The sequence below is a fragment of the Clytia hemisphaerica genome, unplaced genomic scaffold (assembly GCF_902728285.1).
Source record: "Clytia hemisphaerica strain Z4C2 unplaced genomic scaffold, Clytia hemisphaerica genome assembly, whole genome shotgun sequence".
NCBI classification, from domain to species: Eukaryota; Metazoa; Cnidaria; class Hydrozoa; order Leptothecata; family Clytiidae; genus Clytia; species Clytia hemisphaerica.
Window position 1 is genome coordinate 648,585 of NW_027103551.1, and position 14,558 is coordinate 663,142.

Consider the following 14,558-nt stretch of genomic DNA (forward strand, 5'->3'; position numbering starts at 1 on the left):
CAAATGCCAGGCTGGTCTAAACGCAGCCATATTCTTGAAGTTTTGGTAATACCATACATAGAGATATCATTTAATAAAGAGAAATCTTTCCTAAGCTGTGTCGTCATCCATTCATTTTTCCTTTGTTAAAAGCAATTAGTGGTCGTAAAAACAGTTTCTCAAAATCTGATGCGTGGAAAAAGATTTCATGAAAAGGATACGTTTACACTGTAGTTTTCTCCAAATCAACAGATTTTAATTTTTGAAAACCATTGATATTTTTCGATGTACTTTACCTTTTGTTTAGAAATTTTGGGAACTAAATTTTTGTAGTTTCATTTTTCTTCATCTCAAAATTTGAAGCGTGAATAGAAATCTAATCAGAAGAAATAACTAATTTCGTTGAAATTTCTATGAATAAAAATTTCTAATTAAAAGTGCGTTTTCAAATAGTTTTTAAGATAGGTAAATATATAAATCGTGCTGAATTCAAAAATATATTTTTTATTTCGATTAAAAGGACCGAAGTGCCCTAAATTTCCGCTCCAAAATCTTCTTATTATGTAAATAATTTTCTAGAATTGAAAAGAATTCAATCAGTCTTGAGAAAATATGCAATTAAAATACGATCAAAAAAAAAGAATTCAATTACTACTTCGCACGTTCAAAAGAAATCCCATTGGCACTAAGGGACCCCTCACAGGCGCGCTTCATTTTGAGGATAAACGTTTGATAACTCTCTATTAATTCATATTTCTATGGTATTAGGCGAGACCAATTTGATTAGTTTTTTACGGGCCCGACCGACCCTGATATTCCAAAAATCAAAATCAAAATAAAATTAATTTTGGTAGTACATTTTCTAAAATTTGGTAGTTTTTCCAAGGTTATGAGAATTTCATGTTCAATTTTTCAATTTATCCATGAATTCGACCATTGTGTGTCTTTTTATTTTCTATTTCGCATTTTCGCCAACAGGAAGTAGTTTTTTACTTTTAAGTTCATTTTTTCACCGACCGACCGACCCTCTTTTTTGGATAGCTAAATTGGCCTCGTCTTATGCAGAATTTGGATATAATGTTTTTTTGATTTGAATCGAGTTTTAACAGTTTTGTAAGCCCCATGGCAATTTATTCAAAATTGATTGAAGTAAGATTTTTTGCGTGAATCGGTTAAAAATGTTTTAATTTTTTTATTTGAAAAAATGAGGCGAAAAATTAATAATAAATAAAGTCGATTATAGATTATTCAAAATAAAGAATAAAATATCCATGAATACTATTTATGTATTTTATTGAGTAATTTATTTTAAGGGTGAAAATATTCGGTGTATCTTATCTTTCTTGATTTCGCTGATGAATTGTTCGCAAAATAAAATATCTAAATGATGGATGACTGATAGATTGACTTTGATTTCTCATCTATTGAAACATGACTCTGCATTTGGCAGTATTTCTGACACAAGTAATTTTCAAATGATAAGAAAAGCTGGATGGTTTTCGGTTCCAAAATTGATAGAACCGATATTTAACATCTAGACAGTTTTTTCACTATTTCCATGGGTTCCAAGGTCAGCTATCCATAAACTGAAGGCAACATAGGAAGAAGCGGTGATTACAACCAGTTTTAGGCGCTGACACCTTTAGGCTACCTGGCCACCGCTCCTTAGAGTTCAAATATAATTATGCATTTGGCAGTTTTTTTGACACAAGTAATTGTTATCTATGCGCAATGGTACGAAAAAGATCTAACCAACCAACCAACAACAACAAGTATTGATACAAAGGATGCTTCAAAACCTGTCCCAGCAAGATCACCTATCGAGTGTGTTTTGAAATGCAAGAGAAATCTCCAAGAAAGTTATTTCGTTGAAGAGAAACAACTTTGTTTTTGCTTTCAAAGTAAAGAACAAGATTTATTTCCGGATGATGAAAATGAAAATTTAGATGGAGCTTCGTTCCAGGAGCACAAGGAGCACATGGTAAGCAAAATTTTGTATAGGAGCAACTTTTAAGAACAACGAGACTCAAAAATGCCAAAAATTGCAAAAATAGATCTTATCGGAGTTTTTCATTTCTCTGAAAAAGCGTTCCATTGTGGGATTGTTTCGGGAGTATTACAATAGAATTCCCTCGAGGAATTCCTAAGAGATTTCTATTGTAATATTCCCGAAACAATCCCACAATGCATCGCTTTTTTAGAAAAATTAGAAACTCCGATAAGATCTATTGTCAACGGACCCTTAGAGAGACCAAAGCTTACCGTCATAATACCCATCATCTATTTTTGCCAGAGTACCCCCTCCCCTCGGTCTCGGGCTTGATAGAGGCAGGAAATTGCTGCTCTCAGTCCCCTGGTTTTAATTTTTTTTCTTTAGCAATGTGGAAGTGAAATGAAGAACTGCAAAGACGTCAAAGAGATTTGTCCATATTGCAAATCAGCAATTTATGAAATGGAAATTCTTGGTGAAAAAACGAAAGCCTTTTGTGACTTGACTACAGACAGTGGTAAGATATTTTCGATTTAATTTTTCGTCCAACGAATGTGCCAGCCCATAGTGCTTAGTTCACTAATTTAAGCTATCCAAACAAAATATTTGGAAGGTAACAAAATATATAATAGGTCATTCATTCGATCAAAACACAAGCCCCTAAAAATGTCGAATCGCAAAAGGTTAAAGTTTTTGTTTTTACATAAGTGTTCCCGTTTCATATCAGACACATATATCTCATATCAGGGCAGTGTCTGCCTTTTGTTATATTATGCCGATATAAGCAAAAAAAAATTTTCCCCTCCCCTTTCTGACCAATCTTACTCCACATCCTTGTCAATCTAATGTGAAAAAACTTGTAAATTAAAATTGATGAGTAAGCAACCGATATCACTCTTATTTAAAAACAAAAACTTTAAAAGAAATGTTAAGATTTTTTAATCGAACATTTTTATAGGCGGTTGGCTGCAAATAACAAATATCAAATTCGACGACGCAAACAAAATCGATTCAATCTATACAAATCACATAGCTCAGCCATCGTCTATCACTGACCTCCAAAATGCACCAAACTCGCAATTCATGTTGGACCCACTTGCCTTACAAAGCCTTTTCAATGACGAAGGTTACAGCGAGCTAAGAATCAAATGCTATAAACCATGGCACGGCAGAACCCTTGACGTCGTTCTATACGGTGAAAAGATACACAAATATGTAAATAGCGAAGCGCGGACCCTCGGTGGATGCGAAGCAGTTCGATTTTTACCAGATGATAACTCATCATTATCCTATGTCTCTTGTGCTGATTACAGAATCGGATCAGGTGAATATTTGTTTTATCAATTCCCCTTTTGGGTATGGGCAGACAATCACGTGACAATTTCAAAATCCCTTGCTCGATATGAATGCGACGATTACAAACCGAATGGGTATTCTCCTATCGGAAATTGGCAATTTTATATTCGCTAAAACTTTTTCTACTTAAAGTCGTTTACACTGCACACCCACATATTATGTTAAATGTAAAATAAAGAGGACGTTATAAATACTAGCCGCACGGATACTGTTCGGTTTGTTCACTTAATTATCTTTTGGGAATGAAATCGAGACAGGATTTAACTCGAAACTCGTGTATCAATACCATTTCGGTGATGAACCTGTCGACGAAAACCATTGGATGGATGAGATCTTTCCAGATTTAATAAAAGCCTTAGCAACGGATTTGGTCGTCAGGGGTGACTGGCTAATTTTCTGAATCAAACAGAATTGACTACGCCAACTATAATAATTACAGTGGCCAAAGAAAAAATTGATTTTCCACAGCAAATTAAGCACATACTCTTGAACTTGAACATTTGGTGAGTTATGCTGAATTTTGACACAGAAATTCGTCAGAGACAGACGAAACTTCAACCTGTGAATGCTGAAGAATCGGCCATGTTTTGCTATAATAATTACTAGGCGTTCCTATTATGGATACGAAGCAATGAAGTATAAACCCGAAGTGCTAGAATCGAGTCTTTAACTTTTCTCAGGCAAGAAAAAGTCTTAAAATATGTGCCGTATTTTTTGACGACAGATTGAATCTAGCGATTCCTTTGTTTTCGAGTGATATCTTTTTCGAAATTTAGGAATAAATTTTAGTTTCAATCTGTCATTTGTGTAAAAACCAGGCCGACCATGCTAGGCCGCGTGACTTTGGTAGGATTTGGTATACTTCAAATCCTACCTAGGAGATTCGATTCTAGCCTTTCGGGCTTATACTTCATTGGTACGTAGAGTCAGCCACCTGACTTTTGATGAAATTTTTGAGCGCTACAAGGATGAAATTAGGCAAAAAATTAAGAATATGCTAAGAATAATTCATCATGGAATTTCTTGGCAACTGAAAATAAGAATGTCAATGTTAGAGAAATTGTCCCGTAAATTGCTAATTAATTTTAAATGCTAAAATTTTAAATTGCTAAATGCCATCACAAAAATGCCAAATTTTAACTTGACCTATGTATAACATGCTCGATTTTGGCTGGGTTTGGATTATATACACAATATACCTAAGAATACTGTTGTGGTCTAAGAAGGGCGACGGGAGTACAACAAAAATGTGCCTGTTTGGAACGATCTTTGCAGATAGTTCAAACTAAAAATTGAATACAAAAGAAAACTATCAAAATGGATGAAATGCTAGGCTATGAACATAGACTACTGAATGCTAGAAAATTGGACTATAAACATAGAAAATTAAGGACTTAAGGAAAAATTGATTAAGACAAAAACAGACAAAACTAACTTAAAAAAGGCTAAGCAGTGCAGTGAAAGGACACAAGCAAAAAGCAGAGAAACAAACAAAGGATAGAAGCTTACCCCAAGCTTACCAGCATGCACAACCAGAGTTGTTGTAGTTGATGGAAACTTGAATTATGCTTTACCAAGCATAACTTTGGCGACCAAGTTTCTTGGAGTTGAAAAGGCGTTTTTAGATGTGTAAACACTAGCCTGGATATCCAGCCCGTAAACTTTTTTTTGATTTTGATATTTCTTATGTTTACGGTCTGGTTTACCTAGATCGTCTGCATTCTCATCTGAGGATGATTATGCGGATATTCTGATTGGTTGGTCCAAGCGAATCAGAGATCTGAATGGTGGCGCGCGTATAAGAAATTATGCGAGCCGACTTGAAGTGTACGCCTAAATAATTAGGTGGACCGCGCGGGCGATCAGCAATGCGCCTACGCTGCTTTGCAAATCTCCGTGACTTTTCTTCTTCGAAACAAATAACAATAGAATATGTAATTATCTCCCTTGGGTGTTTGACCACGCATCCAAATAAAAATAACAATAATGGTAGGGAAGAAGTGAAGAAGTGGGAAGATCGGAAAACATGGGAATTTTTAGATGTTCTGGTTGTTTTCTTTCCAAATACTTGCTTGGATATTCTTGTTTTAATCTTCTTAATGACTTGGTTGCATCGTGTAAAAAGCTAAAGGTATATCTTTATTTTGCTTCAATTCTTCTTTTCTGTTTGCCAATTTTGTAGTGCTATTTTTTGGGTTGAAAGTTTTGTTTTGATATTTTTTTTCTCTAAAATTCACTTTGCACTTTCTGTCTAACAGACTTTCCACCACACTGTCTATATTTTATGGTCAAGGCTGTCATTCTAAATTAATTTATCACTGCTGGGGTAGCATCTTGAAATTATGCATGTCGTTATGTGCATAAATTTATTTGCAGCCATGGGATTCATGCAGGAAAATCTGTCAACAGGGGTTCACCTGATTTCTAGGTGAACCAAGCTCTATAATTTTAGAACTTTGTCTGGCTGAGGTAAAACTTATTTTTTCTAAAATTTTGAGCTTGGATATCCAGGCTATGTAAACACACACACAACCTTTCTCATATGTCTCTTATTAAAACTGATTTCGTTGAGCAAGAAAGTTTCACTGCACATCGCTTTTATCAAAATATATAATTACCCTAGAGACATAAAAATGATACTAAACTGAGATGACGTCATAATTGCTAAACATAAAATGAAAACAAATTGCGAGCGTAATAAAATTGATAATTACTTTAATGAAAAGATATAATCATTTCACAACTGTAAGAATATTTTAGGATGATTTTCCCAAAAAAGTTAAGAATATTTATGATGAAATAAAAAAAACACCATTCTTATAAAAAAGCAAGTAATTTATTGATTAGCTTAAGACCATGCACCAAATATTATATAAGGGCATAGTGGTAATTACCATTACTACAAATATCCACTTTGGTTACAAGCGGTAAGCCACGTGGAAGGCAAAACCCAATACAAATGTGATGATTTTCATGTTAAATTTGGGTTCACGCCTAATGGCCAATGGCAATTTTATATAAGATGAATAGAACCTATTCTTGATATGCGTAACCTTCGGTGAAGTTATTTTCTAATGATGTTGGTTAAGAAGACGAGAAGACACTGGCCAGTGACAATTTTATAGATTCATGACATGCACCACTGGAGATAGTGAGGTCTGTTAGCACAAAAATACTTCACATGGTGATTAAAGCATGAAATTTGGCACAGATGATCCTTAGAGGGTCTAAAACTTAATTTTAAACAGTAACACCAAATTTTGCCTCCTGGCCACCTGCCAGATGACGTCATCAGGTGGCTTAGCAAAAATTTATTTTTTTGAAAATATTTAAAATCTGATGGTATCATCGGAAAGAGCATGAAATGCTGATGAAAATCGAGGTATAAAACATGCCTTCAAAATCTTCCTATCAAAAGTTATGAAGGTTTAAAGTTTTGTGATGACGTCATCATAAGCCTTTCCAGGCAAAACCTAAAATCCCGTAATAATAACGGAAATAGTTGACCAAATTTAGTGTTTTTTACATGAATCCATGTCAAAACTTGAAGTTCCATCTGATGCTTGGGTCTAAACAACATAGGAAGGCTTAAAACATCCAAAAAAATTAGTTGGTTGTACACTGTGCTCCTGAAGGGAGAACTCTAAGTTGATTTGCCTTGTAAAGCTCAAAATCTAAGTTTTAGTATCCTGTAGGATTTAAAGCTTTAAATTCAATTTGAACATCGGAATCAGAAAAAAAGCAATGAATTTTGATATGAATTCATGTATAAAACATGAAATTTGGTCAATTTGTACCAAAATTACGAGGTTTTTAAGTTTTGCCTGGAAAGGCTTATGATGGACGTCATCAAAAAACTTTCAACCTCCATAACTTTTGATAGGAAGATTTTCAAGGCATGTTTTATACCTCAATTTTTATAAGCATTTTATGCTCTTTCCGCTGGAACCATCAGATTTTGAATATTTTCAAAAATATAATTTTTTGCCCAGCCACCTGATGACGTCATCTGGCAGGTGGCCAGGTGGCAAAATTTGGTGTTACTGTTTAAAATTAAATTTTAGACCCTCTAAAGATCATCTGTGCCAAATTTCATACTTTAATCACCATCTGAAGTATTCTTACGTTTTTAAGTGCTTCCAGACCTCACTAAGAGTCTTCTGAAAACTTTTAAAATTTTGGTTTATAGACTTCAAAACTATTATATTCCGAAGCCTATTGGACCATACTTGAACTTTTGGATCTTGACATCCTAAATTCATAGGTCCTAATTAAGTCTACAAACAGTGCCATAATATATTGGCATTTTTGACTAAATTACCATTTTTCGAAAATTGAAGTTCGAGCGAGAATGTTTTGATTTCATGGATTACTTCGATCTGGGAGGGATTTATTGGTTTCTAGGCAATATTTCAAGCCCTGCTGGACCATTTTTGAACTTTTGGATCCTCAGGTCTTAAGTCTAGCGTTAAAACTCAGAGTTAAAACTCTACCCTTCGAACCTACTTTAGAGCACTTACAAATCGATTGTGGTTTCAAAACACCCCGGTGAATTTCCTTTTCGTGCCAAGTATTTTGTGACTGATTGTAGCATTAAAACTCAGATTTAAAAATCTACCCTTCCAACCTAAGTTATAGCACTTCCAAATTGTTAGTGGCTGAAAGAATTCGTGGGAATTTCCCTTTTTTCTTAAACATTATGACTTTCATTTTATGCCACCTCTTAACAAATAGATGTCTTAAGGGCTCTCACCATAGTGAATTTTTCATAATTGCCGTGTTTAAAATGTGTTTTCTGATTGATGTAACCAACGAAACTATGACATGTTATACATTTTCTGTTAGACAAACTATTCCTGAATCTGAAAATTCAAAAATTGCATTGAACAAAATTTGATGAAGAAGAAAATGAACACTTTTGCGAGGAAGAAAGAGTATTTCAACTTTGAAGAGCTTATTAGTTTCGGCGAAGAAAAAACATTTTGAAAGATTTTTCGCAGTAGATGGTGTATCTTTTACCGAACAATAAAAGTTTTTGCGGAAAATTTTTGTAAATGCTTCTTTGTCTCGAAATCTTCAAAATAGTGGTTTATCATCAATTTTTCATCTGGATTTTGCTTAAAAAACCAGTCATAACTTTTGACACACCTTTTTAGAAAAATTTTCCGCAAAAATTAAAATAGTTCAATTGTTTGCGGACAGTTTGAAAAAAGTTCGAAACAAAAAGGTTAATTAATTACCCATTAAAAGTTAGCACTTTTTATAAAAGAAGGTGATGCAACATATTATTAACGTCTTTTTAAAGTTCATAACGTCATTTTTGCAATTAGTTCTTAATTACTCTTAAGGGGTTTGATTAAAAAGCAATTTATAAAGGCAATTCTCTGTTAAAAGTGGCTGCGTTTAGAACAACTGGTATTTGTAATTTGGCATTTGCTCATGAGGGATTCGATTTTAATAGCTTTTCCATTGTATTTTCTGTAATGGCATTTAAGGAATCGTCTTTTTAGAGTCATTACTGAAAAGGTGATTCCCTCAAGTTCAACTTTGACAGATCAAACAATGAAAAGCATGGAATTTCTCAAAAACTGCAGTCATTAAGACTGAAACTTTTTGCCGTAGAGCTAGGCTATGGCAAATCTTGCAAATTTTGCAATCTATAGAAAGAACTGAATAAAAAACGTGCAAATACTTTCAAAAATCAAAAATGTCATTTTTTCTCTTTGTTTTGGTTCCTTTGTTTGATTTGAAATGCCAGAAAAGGGGATTCCTTTGCTCAAAATGGCATTTCAAATGCCAACGAAATGCCAACACGCTGGCATCATTAGGCATTTGACAAACCGAACAATTGCGCGGAACAATAGAATTCAAAAGAATACTGCAAGCAATTACAAATGCCAGGCTGGTCTAAACGCAGCCAGTGTTAAAGAATCTAAAACATAACTTTTATGTTCAGATACTAAAATCAATTTTCTGACTATGGTCAGAGCCCTTAAACAGTATGAAGTGAATTTACGGATGATAAAATGTGATAGAACAACCTAAAAGAAGTACAATTTTTCTTTTTACATCCGAGATATTCCTTATTTGGGTAAAAAGTAATTTATGCATAAACATGTCCATTTTCCATAGTTTATGTCATTCAAAATTTTTGCTTAGATAGACAAATTGGCACTCATTTTAAGTTTCAAAGTCAGCAATAATGGATATTGATTTTCTTTACGTTTAAAAACAAATTATGAATTAACCATATATGGTAAAATAAAAAGAGCTTAATCTGAAGATCAAGTAAGGTATAAAAAGGGTTTTGCATTTGATTTATATCAAGCAAACATTTAATCTCAAACTTGGTAAACTGAAGAAGAAAGTAAAATTTAACACAGACAAGTCTTGATCATCAAATATGGTAGATTCCGGCATCAAAATCACAAACAACTGCATTGAGGCTTTCAAAGGATTTCAGAAAGCAACACAAAAGCACCGTTTCTGTGTCTTTGGTTTCAATGAAAAATTTGACAAAAATGTCTTGGTTCATTCAGCACCGTTGGACGCTACATTTGAAGACTTGGTAACAATCCTTGCTCAACATAAAGCTTGCTACGTTTTCTACGACTGCCAATATGAAAACAAAGAGGGACACAAACGCAATAAGGTAAGCTCATTCCATACACAAACTAAGGAATGACATGGTCCGGTATTTTCGAAACCAGAATAATTTTTAAAAAGCATGATTATTTTATAGTATTAAGAATGTTTAGCCTGAAATCTGAAAATTAGCTATGATTATATTAGATCATCTTATTTAACTTTACTTCCTATTTTAGGCATTATATGCTATCTGGCCAGGAGCCGAAGCATCGAGGAAGAAAAGATGTTGATTGCTCCACCACCAAAGAGGTCGAAAGAAAATGTAATGGCTTTGCAAAGAAAGCTTCATTTCACGAATGGTCTGATTTGACGGAACAAAACTTCATTGACGCTGTTTGTAACTAAAAACCTCCAAAACAGATCTCTTTTTAATAGGGATAGCTTTTTTCATTCCTTTGAATTTTGGTAAAATATCTACACTATTTATAACCCATTTTTATTGTAAATTAAATTGTTAATCTCTTTTCAAATAAAAAATCACTATCTTACCGTAAGATGCTTTGAGTTCTGAATTTATTTATCTGCCTACGTTTTGTTAAAGTTAAATCTGCAAAGATACAGGTTTTTCTTACTCAAATAAAAGAAATTTGTTACTTTTTGCTTAAAGCCAAATCGGTTTTGATTATAAACACATATAATATGACCAATGATAACTGGTGGAGACTTGCCGTTTTCAATCGATTTGATTTTGAAGACTTCGAAACGACTTTGAATTTCCTTTATGAATCCTCGTATTTAGTTCATAAAGTGAGTATGGCAAATTAACATTGCCTTGAAGGGATGATTTAGAAGGACCACAAAACCTGAGATCATTGGATGGATAAAAGATTTCAGTTTACTACTATACATAATGACTTATAACTGACCATTGAGTTACTATGTGGGAGAAAATCTTTGTTAAATTTTCTTTGAATTGAGCCGTCGAGGTAAATAAACATCTCATATAGGGATTTCGAGTCAAATGTTCTAGAGGCCGTAACTTTTGATACAATAATTTTATGTTAAGAATAGTTAGATAAATGAAATCGGGTGGCTTGAAGGTAACCTACTAACAAAAATGAAGCAACTTGCAATAAAGATTGGGAAAGTTTAATTTATTTTTCATGGAACAAGACATACAAGTAAAATTACAATATCTGTCAAAACATATTGAGAATTTTGCTTAATTCCTCGTTTTTAACAATTTACAGTTCGGGCGAGAAAGCTGACAAATTTAATCGAAAATTTCAATTCGGCAGTGGTTTATAGACTTCAAAACTATTATATTCCGAACCCTATTGGACCATACTTGAACTTTTGGATCTTGAGATCCTAAGTTCACAAGTCTTTATTAAGTCTACAAACAGTGCCATAATATATTGGCATTTTTGACTAATTTACCATTTTTCGAAAAGTGAAGTTCGAGCGAGAATGTCAATTTTTAGGCCTTCAACTTGATTTCATCGATTACTTCGATCTGGGAGGGATTTATTGGTTTCTAGGCAATATTTCAAGCCCTGCTGAACCATTTTTGAACTTTTGGATCCTCAGATCCTAAGGTCGTAAGTCTTAAGTCTAGCGTTAAAACTCAGAGTTAAAACTCTACCCTTCGAACCTAATTTAGAGCACTTACAAATCGATTGTGGTTTCAAAACACCACGGTGAATTTCCTTTTTGTGCCAAGTATTTTGTGACTGATTGTAGCATTAAAACTCAGATTTAAAAATCTACCCTTCCAACCTAAGTTATAGCACTTCCAAATGGTTAGTGGCTGAAAGAATTCGTGGGAATTTCCCTTTTTTCTTAAACATTATGACTTTCATTTTATGCCACCTCTAACAAATAGATGTCTTAAACAGTATTAAGTGAATTTACGGATGATAGAACAACCTAAAAGAAGTACAATTTTTCTTTTTACATCCGGGATATTCCTTATTTGGGTAAAAAGTAATTTATGCATAAACATGTCCATTTTCCATAATTTATGTCATTCAAAATTTTTGCTTAGATAGGCAAATTGGCACTCATTTTAAGTTTCAAAGTCAGCAATAATGGCTATTGGTTTTCTTTACATTTAAAAACAAATTATGAATTAACCATATATGGTAAAATAAAAAGAGCTTAATCTGAAGATCAAGTAAGGTATAAAAGGCTTTGCATTTGATTTATATCAAGCAACATTCAATCTCAAACTTGGTAAACTGAAGAAGAAAGTAAAATTTAACACAGACAAGTCTTGATCATCAAATATGGTAGATTCCGGCATTAAAATCACAAACGACTGCATTGAGGCTTTCAAAGGATTTCACAAAGCACCACAAAAGCACCGTTTCTCTGTCTTTGGTTTCAATGAAAAATTTGACAAAGTTGTCTTGGTTCATTCAGCACCGTTGGACGCTACATTTGAAGACTTGGTAACAATCCTTGCTCAACATAAAGCTTGCTACGTTTTCTACGACTGCCAATATGAAAACAAAGAGGGACACAAACGCAATAAGGTAAGCTCATTCCATACACAAACTAAGGAATGACGTGGTCCGGTATTTTCGAAACCAGAATAATTTTTAAAAAGCATGTATTATTTATAGTATTAAGAATGTTTAGCCTGAAATCTGAAAATTAGCAATGATTATATTCGTTCATCTTATTTAATTTTACTTCCTATTTTAGGCATTATATGCTATCTGGTCAGGAGCCGAAGCATCGAGGAAAGAAAAGATGTTGATTGCTTCCACCACCAAAGAGGTCGAAAGAAAATGTAATGGCTTTGCAAAGAAAGCTTCATTTCACGAATGGTCTGATTTGACGGAACAAAACTTCATTGACGCTGTTTGTAACTAAAAACTCCAAAACAGATCTCTTTTTAATAGGGATAGCTATTTTTCATTCCTTTGAATTTTTGTAAAATATCTACACTATTTATAACCCATTTTTATTGTAAATTAAATTGTTAATCTCTTTTCAAATAAAAAATCACTATCTTACCGTAAGATGCTTTGAGTTCTGAATTTATTTGTCTGCCTACGTTTTGTTAAAGTTAAATCTGCAAAGATACAGGTTTTTCTTATTCAAATAAAAGAAATTTGTTACTTTTTGCTTAAAGCCAAATCGGTTTTGATTATAAACACATATAATATGACCAATGATAACTGGTGGAGACTTGCCGTTTTCAATCGATTTGATTTTGAAGACTTCGAAACGACTTTGAATTTCCTTTATGAATCCTCGTATTTAGTTCATAAAGTGAGTATGGCAAATTAACATTGCCTTGTAGGGATGATTTAGAAGGACCACAAAACCTGAGATCATTGGATGGATAAAAGATTTCAGTTTACTACTATACATAATGACTTATAACTGACCATTGAGTTACTATGTGGGAGAAAATCTTTGTTAAATTTTCTTTGAATTGAGCCGTCGAGGTAAATAAACATCTCATATAGGGATTTCGAGTCAAATGTTCTAGAGGCCGTAACTTTTGATACAATAATTTTATGTTAAGAATAGTTAGATAAATGAAATCGGGTGGCTTGAAGGTAACCTACTAACAAAAATGAAGCAACTTGCAATAAAGATTGGGAAAGTTTAATTTATTTTTCATGGAACAAGACATACAAGTAAAATTACAATACCTGTCAAAACATATTGAGAATTTTGCTTAATTCCTCGTTTTTAACAATTTAAAGTTCGGGCGAGAAAGCTGACAAATTTAATCGAAAATTTCAATTCGGCAGTGGTTTATAGACTTCAAAACTATTATATTCCGAACCCTATTGGACCATACTTGAACTTTTGGATCTTGAGATCCTAAGTTCACAAGTCTTTATTGGTCAGCCTAAGCTGAGCATTCAAATAGGTAAAATTTTCTTCCAGTTCCTCCATCATCATAAGACGGCAAAAAAAAAATCCGATTTCCCGATCGATCTCACTTTGATTTCTAAACTTTCTTCCGATCGGGTTAACTTTTTGGGTACTTTTAGCGTGCGTTGTTTTTACAGACCATAATGTAGTTTCAAGATGGCAGCTCAAGGGATAGTTAATTGTGAAAAGTCAGTGTTGTACCAAAGTATTTCCAGTGTAAATCTGTTGCAAGCTTCAATTTCTGTCATTTATTTTTTTAACTCGGCAAATCAAACACATGATTTTCATCAAGGGGATTCTTTTTCTACATCCTTTGAAGGTTTAAAGCAGTTTGCTCAAGTTTTTGTTTATGTTGAATTTTCTGATTCTTTTTAATGCTGCTTTTTAATAGTTTTTGCAATAAAAACATATTTTTCTTGTTTGCCTCTAGGGGGATTGATGGTGTTATAATGTTATTGGAATTTGATAAAGTTTACAAAAGTACAGCTATTGTATAAATTTGATATAAAGACTGGATGCAAAAAGGCGAATCGCAAAAAACTGTTTGGTTCCCGTCATTTTTACTTTAAAAAGTGGGAGTCGTTCGGCCGGTCAGTCGAAAATATTTTTCTGTTAAGAAGCAGCTATACATCTTGTTGAAAGGGAATTCGTGTGGACTGATCCGAATTTTAAAATTGAGAAACCGTGGATAAACTGGTGTTTTCGGTTTACTCTCCATTACCATGCGGCTCTCTACTTCGATTTG

The 14,558-nt window shown here is 33.4% G+C and overlaps 2 protein-coding genes across 2 annotated transcripts; both read left to right on the top strand.

Moving 5' to 3' along the window:
• Window positions 1-1,613: 1,613 nt before the first annotated feature.
• LOC136800093 (uncharacterized) lies at window positions 1,614-3,439 on the top strand. The gene is made up of 3 exons (XM_067056704.1): window positions 1,614-1,960; window positions 2,357-2,486; window positions 2,928-3,439. Exons 1-3 carry the CDS (start codon window positions 1,664-1,666, stop codon window positions 3,437-3,439), a joined length of 939 nt encoding a protein of 312 aa, XP_066912805.1. The 5' UTR covers window positions 1,614-1,663.
• Window positions 3,440-12,139: 8,700 nt separating this feature from the next.
• Window positions 12,140-12,942, top strand: LOC136800052 (actophorin-like). Its single transcript, XM_067056669.1, has 2 exons — window positions 12,140-12,450; window positions 12,623-12,942. The coding sequence occupies exons 1-2, from the start codon at window positions 12,202-12,204 to the stop codon at window positions 12,791-12,793; spliced, it is 420 nt and encodes a 139-aa protein (XP_066912770.1). The 5' UTR covers window positions 12,140-12,201; the 3' UTR covers window positions 12,794-12,942.
• Window positions 12,943-14,558: the final 1,616 nt, after the last annotated feature.

Coding starts and splice junctions, on each gene's coding strand:
- LOC136800093 (XM_067056704.1), top strand. CDS start 1,664: ATGCATTTGGCAGTTTTTTTGACACAAGTAATTGTTATCTATGCGCAA. Junction 1,961..2,356: donor AGGAGCACAAGGAGCACATG/GTAAGCAAAATT, acceptor TTTTTTCTTTAG/CAATGTGGAAGTGAAATGAA. Junction 2,487..2,927: donor TGACTTGACTACAGACAGTG/GTAAGATATTTT, acceptor ACATTTTTATAG/GCGGTTGGCTGCAAATAACA.
- LOC136800052 (XM_067056669.1), top strand. CDS start 12,202: ATGGTAGATTCCGGCATTAAAATCACAAACGACTGCATTGAGGCTTTC. Junction 12,451..12,622: donor AGGGACACAAACGCAATAAG/GTAAGCTCATTC, acceptor TTCCTATTTTAG/GCATTATATGCTATCTGGTC.